The following is a 12,062-nucleotide window of genomic DNA, read 5'->3' as shown; positions in this document are numbered from 1 at the left end:
CGTGGGCTGAGGGCAGGCGTGTGTCCAGAGGGCTGGGTTGGGTGCCCCCCCCGTGGCTTGAGTGCACGGGGGCATGTAGAGTGCCCTGCCTTCGCTCCTGGCACCTGATCTTTGCTCTCAGTTCTTTAGAAGTGGCAGTTGGTTTGGGGGTTTTTTTTTGGTCTTTTGTATCATTTGGTCCAGAATTTGCTCCCGCTGCAGCATCCACGCAGTCATGTCTAGTCCCACAGACTTTCTTAGCATTTTTGAGAAGTTTGTCCAGGTGGAAGCGGGGCAGCAAAGGGTCCCGGGTCCCAGCCTGTCTCGGGATGACCCCCGAGAGTCAGCGCATCAGGGGCACACGGGTTCTCTCTGGGACATCACCACACGGATGGTCCCGCCACCTTCCCCGTGCGGCCTGGTCCTACCAGGAAGCCCCATCCGACCCAGGCGTGGCTGCAGCAGGCCGTCCTGGGGCAAGTCTGTGCTGTCAAGCAGCAGGGGTGGCTTCTCGGTTCCTCGTGGGGTCCCCAGGGCCTGGCACGTGGTGCGAATTCAACTCGGTTCAGTCACTCAGTCGTGTCTGACTCTCTGCGACCCCATGGACTGCAGCACGCCAGGCCTCCCAGTCCATCACCAACTCCCGGAGCCTGCTCAAACTCATGTCCATTGAGTCGGTGACGCGATCCAATCATCTCACCCTCTGTCGTCCCCTTTTCTTCCCGCCTTCAATCTTTCCCAGCATCAGCTCATTCGTGTAGCAAATACTTACTAAGTACCATGTGCCCAGCTCTGGGGGGCAGAGCGTGAACAGGGTAGACAGAGACCCTGCCCTCACAGAGTATATGTTCTAGAAGTAGCTCACATTCAAAGCCTGTTTATTGATTCAATGAAAATCTGTTGAATGAATGGCTGAACACACAAGCCCGTCTCCCTCTGGAGGAAGGAAACCCCACACATCTTCAACTCTCCAATAGCACCTTGTCTGCCCCTGCCAGCTTTGCCATCCTGGCCCCACCTGCCCTGGGCTCTGGGAGACTGTCTTGGAGTCTCTGCGACTAGCCTGCCACCCCGGTCCTTGCTCGGAGCCTCCTCAAGCTCTCTCTCTGGGCTGATGCAATCATACAACAGCTCAGTAAGTTCCTGGGCCTCTGTGCTCTCTCCCTGCAAGCACGGACCCCTGCCTTCCATCTTCGGTGCCCACGTTGGCTTCCGGCTCCTTCCACCTGCCCCCTCCCCAGGGCTGGACCCTTTCTTTCACTGACTGATTTTCTGCATCCTCTGGCTTTTCAGCAAGTGATATTCTGCTCTTTAGCCCTGAAGAGGGAGAAGGGACACAGAAAAAGCGGTGACTCAGAAAAGTGTTAGTGTTCATAACAGTTGATATCTCCACTGACCACACACCAGGCGATCTGTCCCAGCCTTGTCTCGTTTAATCTTTCCAAGAAGATAAGTCGGGTTATCCCCATTTTACAGATGCAGGAACTGAGACTTAGGTGCGATAGCTTGATCAAAATTACCAAGTAGTAACTGAAAACCAAGGATTCGACTGGTGTGGAGAAGTCAGTCTAGCTTCTTGCTCAAGCCTCCCATAGGAGGGACAAGCAGCCCGAGACGAGGTGCTCCCAGAAGAGGGCCCACCTCCTCCAGGAAGACTCCTGTGATTACCCCTTTCTCCAAAGGAAGCCTCGGCTCCTCCGTGGGCCTCAGATGACACTTGTCTAATGCTTGTTGCTACAGCCGCGGTCTCCCTGGCTCTGGCCTCTCGCTTGGCCGTGGGCTGTGCTATCTCCCATGATACACAGAGTCTGAGAGTGAATTTCGAGTCTGTTACTTTCCTTTACCCTCCCTGAGGCTGAGGGACACTGGCGAGGCGGCGGCAGGGAGCTGGGACAGCGGATGCCTTGGGTAGGAGGAGTGAGTGCTTGTCTCAGGCTGCCCGCGGCCAGTGTAACCAGTGGCCAGACACAGCCCCAGAGAAAAAGATGTAAATAGAAGGAAAAGAAAGCTAGGTGCGTCCTTGAAACTCCCCGTCCCACAGCCTGAAACAGCGATTTATGACTCAGATAATTCTTCCGTGTTTTATCTGGGGTGTGTGGGTACATGTGAGTGTATGTGGGGTGTGGGTGTATTTTCCCAGCAATAAAAACCTCAGTCCTGGAGAATAAATTTGAGGAGACAGTTTTACTGACAGATTTTTTTTACCCTCCTTTGTATAATAAAAAAAAAATGGAGTGAAATTTGAGATTGGGACGACAGGGCTGCCACATTTTAGGAGGAGATAAAAAAGCAGCACCTGAAGGGAGGCGAGGCTGCAAGTCAAATGGGCGGGATGCCTTCCATTTTCACGGCTGTAGCAGAAAGTTCCTCACACCTCCGCTGGCTTCTAGCATTTTCCCTCCTAACGAGGCAGCCGCTGAGGGTAAAGGGAAGGGCAGGGAGGCGTTTAGTTCATTCACAGCCCTTGGCAGCCTAGCGGGTGGGGTGTGAACCCTGATCTGGGAGGCAGCACTCTGCCAAGAGCTCAGTGTGGGACCTCAGCTGCATCACCTTGCCTCTCCGAGCCTCAGTTTCCTCATCTGCAAAATGGGGAGGTTATGGTCCATTCTCCTATATGAAAAGGGAGGGACTTCAAGCAGATTTCCCAACTTTGGACCAGATAATTCTTTGTGGGTGGCGGGGGGAGGTTGTCCTGTGCCTTGAGGAGGGTTACAGCTTCCCTGCCCCTGAGTTGTGACAACCAAGCCTGGCTCCTGACATCGCCAGATGTCCCCGCGAGGAGGCAGTAAAACCGTCTCCCACTTCATGGCTCTGGTTTAAAGGTGCTTTGCTCCTCGCCCTCCGCTGTCTTGATTCCCCGTTTGGGAAGCTGGTGAGAGGCGAGGGGAGAGACCGGAGGATGGGACAGCCTGCCTCCTGATGGCCCTGCGTGCTGCCTGCTAGCCGCTCAGTCCTGTCTGACTCCTCGAGACCCCGTGCATTGCAGCCCGCCAGGCTCCTCTGTCCCTGGGATTCTCCAGGCAGGAAGACTGGAGTGGGTTGCCGTGCCCTCCTCCAGGGGATCTTCCCGACCCAGGGATCGAACCTGCGTCTCTATGTCTCCTGCATTGGCAGGCGGGTTCTTTACCACTAGCGCCACCTGGGAAGCCCTGCACTGCAAGCGCGGTCAAAAAAGCGTGAAGCCCCTGGAGAGGAAGCAAGTGAAATGTATGCGCTGTGGATGAGCCTGCAGGAGACACAGAGGTGTGAGCTCAGAGAAACCTTGGAGTGGCAAGTCACTGCTGACCCCTCTCGGGGTCCCGGAGCTTGCGAAGGTGTTACCATCACTCTGAACCTCACCAGCCAGGGCTCCCTGGAGACCCCAGCACTGCTAAAGGACTTCTACTCTCACAAACTTGCAGTTTCAGGAGGGTGATCCATACTGGCATTGCCTGTGCCTGGCACACAGCTGGCACTTGATAAATGCTGGCTGGATTGAACTGAATCTCTGTTCTCTGAAGTGTTAGCTGCTCAGTCATGTCTGATTCTTTGCAACCCCATGGGCTGTAGCCCACCAGGCTCCTCTGTCTATGGTGGTTCTCCAGGCAAGAATACTGGAGTGGGTTGCCATGCCCTCCCCCAGGAGATCTTCCCCACCCAGGGATCGAACCAGGTCTCCTGCATTACAGGCAGATTCTTTACTGTCTGAGCTACAGGGAAGCCCCCAAACCAGCAGCAAAACCACCTTGGCCAGACAGATGTGGTCCAAGTCAGCTGGGATCCAGATGTGCCCAGGGTGGCCCAGCTGTGCTGAGGCTGGTCCTCCCAGGGAGGCGGAGGACCCAGTGCTGCCTTGGCTAGGCTGGGCAGGCAGCTTTCAGCATCTCCCACGTCCCTGAAGCCCCTTGGAAAAACCCCATCCCTGGCCACCGCCGTCCCAGCCCCCTCTCCTGCCTCCAGCACACAGAGCCGCAGGGAGTTAATTCCACTTCTCCAGGACCAGGCATGAGGCCTCCCCGTCGCAGGCTGTTAGCACGGAGCCCAGCTGAGTGGTGAGAGGCTGCAAGCTCCCGGCCTATAATAGAGTTGCTGAGACAAGCGGAAAACTGCAGCCGGGTAAACAGATAAATAATTGAAACAGTGACAACACATACCTTGCTGCTTTGTGGAGTAACACTTTCATTAGCGGGGAGCAGCCTGGTCCTGGGGGTGCGGGCAGGCAGGCGGTGGGATCAGGGCACACTGGGGTCCGGCTTTTAATCAGCTGTGAGCAGCTGGGCACCGAGCAGCCTCTGTCTTCCAGCGGGGGCTTTATTGCCACCTCCCGGGAGCCCCTGCCTTCTGCGGCCTCCGTGTCCCTGTGTGAAATGGGGACCTCACGCCCGCCCTCCTCGCCTGTGCCGAGGGCAGCCGGAGGCAGGCAAGCCCCCCCCCACCATGTCGTCTTCTTTGCCTCCCCCGTGTCAGTCGACTGGGTTCATCCCAGGCTCCCCCGGGTTCCTTGGTCTCCAGACAAGTCCCTTCTTGTAAACAGAACCTGAAGCTCTGTGCCTCCTCGGCCCTCGGGAGAGCTGAGTTCTGTTGCCTACCAGGCCCTCCCTAACGAAGCCCTCATTTCACTGACTTCACTTGCTCTCCGCCCCAGGTACTCTGAATAGGCTCCTTTCCCTGAGCACATGTAGTTCTTTCCCAGCCCAGGGCCTTTGCTGCTGCTGTCCTTTCTGCCTCGAGAGCCCTCCTTGCAGGTGCCAGGCTGACTCCTACTCTTGCTTCAGAAGACAACTGAGACATTGCTTCCTTCAGGAAGCCCTCCAGGGTTACTCTGTCTCCAGGCTGGGTGCTGCCCCGCCTCTGGACTCCCTTGCTATTCTGGCCCTCCCCCTTGTAGAATTTATCAGAAATTGTTGCCGCTTAGCATTTTGAAATCATATGAGATCTCAGCCCAGGGGAACTGCTCCCCGATCCCAGTTCCTCTCCTCTCCTCCTGTTCAGCCTGTTCTGCCTTTTCCTCTCTATTTGGGCAAGGATGGCTTTGCGCCAAACACATTTACGGTCTCTGCCCCAGGCGGGGCAGCTCCCCAAGCTTTGGTCATCGTCTTGGCAAGGCCGATTGGTGGGATCACGGAACTGGCCTCACCTGGTGCCCTGGGACGAGCCCAAGAGAAGGGTAGCGCTGCTCCTGCTGAACTGTCAGGCCTCAGGGAGGGACTTGAGCTCAGAGCCTCAGCCTGTACACTGTCAAGTGGGGACGGAAGACCCGGGAGGGTGAGAGCGACGCTCACGACACCTCCCCCAGAGAGTCCTCCCGGGCTGCCTGCCTCTCCGCAGCGTCTCGGGAGCCCAGCCTCCGCCTCAGGAAAGGCGGTGCTGGCTGAGTGCTCACCCCGGCTCCTCTGTGCTGCGTTGCAGGTGACGGACGGCGGCACCATCAAGCAGAAGATCTTCACCTTCGACGCCATGTTCTCCACCAACTTCTCCCACATGGAGAGCTACCGCCGGCGCGAGGACTTGGTGTACCAGTCCACGGTCAGGTGAGGGCCGCGGCCGCGGGGCGGGGGCCGCCTCTCCAGCCTTCTCACGCCCACCCGCAGCGCCTGCGGGCTCGGGGAGTGGTGTCTCGGGAAGACCCTCCATGGGCTTGGAAGGCAGAGCTGGGGCTCCGCTGCAGGAGGGGGGCCCCTTCCCGAGGGGGTCATCCCCTGGAGGAGGGTGAACGGCAGGGGTCAGGGGGCCGCTCTGCCTCAGGGAGTGGACCCTTCACGTTGGCCTCCCGGGCACTCCTCCAACAGTCCTGCAAGGTGGGGTTTTCCAAACCCCGTTTCCAGGTGAAGACACTGAGGTCCAGAGAGGGTGAGCAAATAACCAAAGGCCATACAGCCAGGAATGCCAGAGACGGGAGGTGAACCGGCTCCACCGGGTTCAGAAGCCCATGGAACACATTCTGTGGTTTCCCACGGGCTTCAAACTTGGAAGGGAAAACAGACCCTGAACAACCAGACCCGAGGTCCAAGGCAGCACCAGGATGGGGAAGGAAGAGCCCTTGTGGGTGGAGATACTTAGTATTTCTGCACCTGCCCCCTTTGCTAGAAGACTTTAAGGTAGCGGATCCCAGTCCAGGCCCTGCCGCGTTCCAGGTGGGTGGGCCACACTCCCCTCCCATCTCTCCCTAAAAAGCCCCATTCCTATTTTGGCACTCTGATGCTTTATATTTGCTGGGTCCCACTCCCTTTGATCACCTGGTAAACTCCTCGTCAGCCTTCAGAATCCAAGCGAGCAGGTCCTTGGGAGTGACACCTTCTGTAGACAGTCCCTCACCCTAGCAGAGCTGACCTTCCCCAAAGTCAACGACCGCGGCTCCTCCAGTACACCCCCCCACCCCCCGCCAGAGGGGGTCTCCCTGTGTTAGTGAAGAGAAGCTTCGGCACTGGGCGTGCACAGTTTTACACACACGAGTATGCATGCTTTCTCACACTGCATAGCCAAATGCTTTTTCTGGTTGCTGTTCGGTCACTTAAGTTGTGTCCAGCTCTTGGCAACCCCATGGACGGCAGTGCGCCAGGCTTCCCTGTCCTTCGCTGTCTCCCAGAGCTCACTCAGACTCATGTCCGTTGAGTCGGCTCTGCCTGGTGGCCAGGCAGGAAGTGGCAGTCTGCTCCCAAGCTAGAGGACAGCTTGCCCTGTCAGGCCTGGCAGGAGACGCTGCCTGCTGACTCGCATGCTGCAAGCTTGCATGCTACAAGCTGACTTGCTCTATGCTTCATGGGGAACCTGCCACATCCCTGCTTAGTGTCTTATTCTTGACCCACCAGGAGGATAAGGCCCCACTCTCCTTACCCAGGTTTTTCAGAAGGAAAAAGAGGTCTCCCCACCACCTTGTATCCTCAGCTCTCAACATGAGGCTCGACACACAGCAGGTGTACAATAAAATTTGCAAATTGAGCGGACGACCCTAGTACCCTCCTTGGCCCTTTGGGCCTCAGTTTCCCCACGGGTAAAATTAGAAAATGGGACAAGAAGATTGCCAAGGGCAGAGCCAGTCTGCAGAGAGAATCTGGCCTGTGGTCCTTCCATGCCTGCTTAGGTAAGAGCCGAAGGTGGGTGTGCTCCCCTGGAGGACCCTTCTGGGTGCTTCTCTTTGGGCTTCATGTCAGGAGCTCAGACTGAGCATTTATTGGGGGAATCTGGTGAGAATGTGGACTCCAGAAAGATGTGCAAGCCACCACACAGACGCCTTCATCTATCTATTTATGATTTCTCCTGCACCCACCTCCAAAAAGAATTTGGGGTATCTCTAAGCACACCCAAGACAAGCAGGTTGGGCTGCCCTGGCGGCGCTCGTGGTAAAGAGCCCGCCTGTCGATGCAGGACTTGTAAGAGACATGGGTTCGATCCCTGGATTGGGAAGGGATCCTAAAGCATGGCAACACACTCCAGTATTCTTTCCTGGAGAATTCCTTGGACAGAGGAGCCCAGTGGGGTACAGTCCACGGGGCTGTAAAGAGTCGGACACGACTGAAGCAACTTAGCACACATACAGGCAAGACAAGCAGGTTACCATCAGAATGCAAATAAAAAGGTGAAAAATCATTTTGGAGAAGAAAACATTCTGGGAGGCACAAATGATTGCACAAGTGAACCTCTGGATCACCTCCAGGCTTCCCAGAAAGCGTCCCCATCTGCCCCACCCCCGCCTGGTTACCACGGTCTCTGAAAACAACAGCCCCCTGCATCCCTTCACTGTCAGTCCCCCACCCACGCCTGACTTCCCACGTGGCTCAGCGGCAAAGAGCCCGCCTGCCAATGCAGCCGGTACTGGAGACACCTGTTTGATCCCTGGGTTAGGAAGATCCTCTGGAGGAGGAAATGGCAACCCACTCCAGTATTCTTATCTGGGAAATTCCATAGACAGAGGAACCTGGTGGGCTACCCTCCATGGGGTCACAGAGGTGGACACAACTGAGCATGCACACACATACACACACACACACACACACACACACCTGCTCCTGGAAGTGTGGGTTCCAGAGTAACTCCTTGCCTCTGGTTTCTGAGCCAGGAAGGAAACCCAGGGACTGTCTGAACATCCCTGACACCCTCCATCTCACGCATCCAGATTGCAGCCCTGGCATCCAAAGGCCTGGTTCAAACCCCAGCTCAGCTACTCCCTGCTGAGTTACCTTTGACCACAAGGACCTTGACCTCTCTCGTCCTTGGTGTCCTCACCTGTTAAAAGGGCTTAATATGGTTGGTGTTGACTTAAAAAGGACGCGCTGTGTGCGAGCTGCAAGTTAAGTCTTACTCGGGGCAACGTGGGGGCTGCAGCTCTGGGAGACTGCGCCAAAGAGGAGGGGGAGGTGACTCTGGTGGAGGCGGTGTTCGTGCAATCAAGCACTTATCTCACTGAAGGTTTTCTGCTCATCACGAGGGGCTGACGTCACCGTGAAGGGATTTAGTGCTTTTCCAGATATGAGGAGGTGCAAGGATTGGACTCATGAAATCAGTTCCTGAAAATATCTAACTATTTAAAGATCTGTTCCACATCCTGGAACACGTGTGTGCTGTGTGTGTGTGAGTGTGCACGAACGTGCAAGTGCTCAGTTGCATCCGACTCTTTACGACCCCGTGGACTGTATCCCACCAGGCTCCTCCGTCCAAGGGGATTCTCCAGGCAAGAATGCTAGAGTGGGTCGCCACTTCCTCCTCCAGCGGATCTTTCCAACGCAGGGATGGAACCCGCACCTCTGCGTCTCCTGCTCTGGCAGGCGGGTTCTTTACCACTGTGCCCTCTGGAGCACAAAGTGTCTCATTCCTGCTATTCACCCTGAACTCCCCTGAAGGCGTGTCGAAGGTCAACAGCTGCCGCTGCACAGGATTCCGTCCCCACAGAGGCAGATGCCAAGTGCCCTTGGCAAGCGCCAAGTTGGCACTGACATTGCCTTAAACAGTTGTCGTGGGGTTTTGGTGAGACTCAAGTCTGATGGCCTGAGTTCTAAACCCGGCTCCTCCAGCCCTTGCTGTAGTGTAATCTCTCGGGGTGGTAACTCTGTGCCCAAGTTTCCTGATCCCTGAAAGGGGACGACGACAGGAAGAAGCTCCCAGCAGCCCCGCGAGGCTCTCACGAGTTAGTAATCCCTGTAAGTGCAGCCCCAGCCCCGGAGCTGTGCATGTCTGCTGTTAGCGCCTAGAAAAAAGCCTCTGCCTCACCATTAAAAAAAAAAAAAAAAAGCTGCCACCTTTTTCTTAGTCTCACAAAGCTCCTTATGCACACTCTTTCCCTTAATCATCACTAACGACACCTTGACCACAGCAGGTATTGTTCTCATTATTATTTTCTTTGGTCCTGAGTTTACAGATGAGGTTGAAATTCAGTTCGGGACTCACCCAAGGGTCCCCCACTGGAACAACATCAACTTGCTCAGACCCCGACCCGTGTCATCCTAGCCCTCCACCATGCAGCCTTCCCTGTTTTACAAATGAGGAAACTGAGGCCCAGAGGGGAGGAGACTTGTCCAGGGTCACAGACACAGCGCAGTTGTGGCCGGAGCTCACTTCTTCCCCGGGCTTCTCCCAGGACCTCAGGCACCAGGGGGGTCTCCCAGGCCGAGAGCAGCAGAGCAGGGGGCCACAGGGACGGGAAGGAAAGGGCAGACCCTCTCGGGTCTCATCTGATTGTGGCGTCGAGGCCACAGAGCAGCTGTGCTGGGAACCTGCTCCTCAACCTGCAGGGCTCATTCAGGCTGGCGAGGGGCAGGGGCTCCGCATTCACATATAAATGAAGATATTTGCAAATTAATGCATCTCATCTAGAGAGAGTCCCAGCTGCACAGCTGTCTGGGCCGCTTCCTCTCCAGCAGGGAGAGCAGGGTCTGAAGAGGCTGAGAAGATAAACCAGAGTTGGCAGAGAGCAGTTCCTGGGCGGCCAAGGGAGCCCTAGGGACTCCCAGAGCTTCTCTCGCCACTGGTGGGGGGCCCTGAGGGGTGGGCGTTGGGTGGGGTGCCAGGGCTTCTGTCCCAAGTGGGGGTGCAGGTATAAGACCCCAGTTCATGATCTTTTGGGCAGGTCACCGCCCTTCCCAGGACCACCCCCCCACCGTAAGTTTCCATGTATCATATGCCTTTCTAGTTCAGAGCCTCAGAGCCCAGAACTTCCAGCTTGGAATTGACAGCAATTTACCCCTTCAAAGAAAAGAAAGAAAGAAAGTGAAGTCACTCAGTCCGACTCTTTGTGACCCCATGGACTGTAGCCTATCAGCCTCCTCCATCCATGGGATTCTCCAGGCAGGAATACTGGAGTGGGTTGCCATTTCCTTCTCCAGGAGATCTTCCCAACCCAGGGATTGAACCTGGGTCTCCCGCATTGTAGGCGGACACTTAACCATCTGAGCCACCAGGGAAGTCCAAGGGATATTTAATTGAGCACTTACTAAGAGATGGCATGATGCAAGATGCTGGGGATCCAGCGAGGAACGAGAAAGATTGGCCAAAGCTCTCATGGGGAAGACCGAGCGGAAACAAAAGAAGCAAGACGACTATAAATGTATCGTGACAAGCTCTACAAAGACATGAGTCCAGTAATGATCCTGTGATGGGGGAGCCGCTTGCAGGATCAGGAGGAGTAAGGCGCTGGGGTGCCAGGCAGAGCCTCCCAGGATGGGCGCCCTGGGCTGAGACCTGTGGGCTGGGCAGGAGACGTCGGCGGTGGGACGAGGCGGGCGTGCAGACGTTGGAGCGCGAGTGCCGGGGCGTCTGGGGACAGCCTGGCCAACGACCGGCGGGCGGGGCTGGCAGCAGCATCGCACCCTTGCGCCTCGGGTGCGGCTATGCCGGCGCATCTTCCCCACTGTCCACGCCGTCCCCGGCTGGACCGAGGCTCAGCTTCCCCCCGGAATAAGCTCCAAGAGGCATCCGTGTCACCTCCCTTCCCCCCCCCAGCCCCACTCTAGCTCCAGCCTCCCAAATAAGCCACCAGCTCCCAGTCAATTCCTTGATTCCAGTTCTGCCTCTCAGGGGCCGCTAAGTGGGGACAGAGGATGTGGGCGACAGTCCCACCTGCTGGCCTCCTACACGTCCATCCATCCTCCCCACCTGTCCTCCCAGGCCCGGCCTCAGGCCCCGTTCACCTGTTCCATCAGCCAGGCACAGGCGGACAGATGGGTGGCTTCCCCTACCGACGGGGAGATTGTGTGGGCAAAGCACGTTAATCCCTGCAGTGCGTGGCCATCCCCAGATGGCAGTCGTGACCTCCTTGGAGGTCCGGGTGAAGTGCAGCAAGCCTTCCCTGCCCCTGCTCCCCACTCCACAGGGCGCCCCCTCCATTTCCCGAAGCCCTCTGTGGTCCCTGTCCCATGCCATCAGCCCAGGGTGTCTCCAAGAACACTGAGCAGGCTTCACCAGCCCTCTTTTGTCCATGAGGGAAATCTAGACTCAAGGGGTCAAGAGTGTGCCCTTCCCATGTCTCTCCAGCCCCCAGCCCAGCATTCCCTGAACAATTTGTAGATAATTGTGGAGTGGATGAGTTAGTGGTGGAAGGCAGGGTGGATGTCTTCCATTGATGCTCTCCCTGCTGTGGAATAAACTTAGGAAGATGGAATTCAGGCTTCCGCACCTTTCCCCAACACGGGCATCATTTATTTATCACAAAGGAATCGAGCAATTGCTGCATGTCAGGGATGGTGCTGGGGATAAGATGGTGAATGAGACATAATCAGATCTGCTCTGGTGAGCCTTGCAATACAGGGGGTGAGAAGAGACAGATGGTAAAAATGTGTTTGAAAGAATAAGGAAAATTATCTACAGTTGGTGATGACTGCATGAAGGCAATAAGGGAAGGTGATGGAGAGGATGAGAGTCAGGGAATACGTGAGGGGGAGCATGATACAGGGTCTCTCACGGGAGACGACACCTGAGCCGGGATCTGTAGGGTAAGAGGGAGCCAGACAGGTGGGGTGCAGGTCTGGAGGGCATCTCAGGTCAAAGCCATGGCAAGTGCAAAAGTCCTGAGGCGAGAAAGAGCTTGGCGAGCTGCCAGAGGACCAGAGTGGCCGGAGTTCAGGAGCACGGAGACACATCGGCCTTTCTTCTCTGCGTCCTGGAAGCCAGGGGAG

At 56.4% G+C, this 12,062-nt stretch overlaps 1 protein-coding gene across 1 annotated transcript in view; it reads left to right on the top strand.

Moving 5' to 3' along the window:
- Window positions 1-12,062, top strand: part of IGSF21 (immunoglobin superfamily member 21) — a 281,859-nt gene that overhangs the window by 185,025 nt on the left and 84,772 nt on the right. Inside the window, exon 3 of the mRNA XM_025278849.3 lies at window positions 5,368-5,489. Coding sequence (XP_025134634.1) covers window positions 5,368-5,489 — 122 coding nt within the window. The remainder of the gene's footprint in view (window positions 1-5,367; window positions 5,490-12,062) is intronic.

The sequence above is a fragment of the Bubalus bubalis genome, chromosome 2 (assembly GCF_019923935.1).
Source record: "Bubalus bubalis isolate 160015118507 breed Murrah chromosome 2, NDDB_SH_1, whole genome shotgun sequence".
In the NCBI taxonomy this organism is placed as follows: Eukaryota; Metazoa; Chordata; class Mammalia; order Artiodactyla; family Bovidae; genus Bubalus; species Bubalus bubalis.
This window is presented reverse-complemented; position numbering and strand designations above follow the sequence as displayed.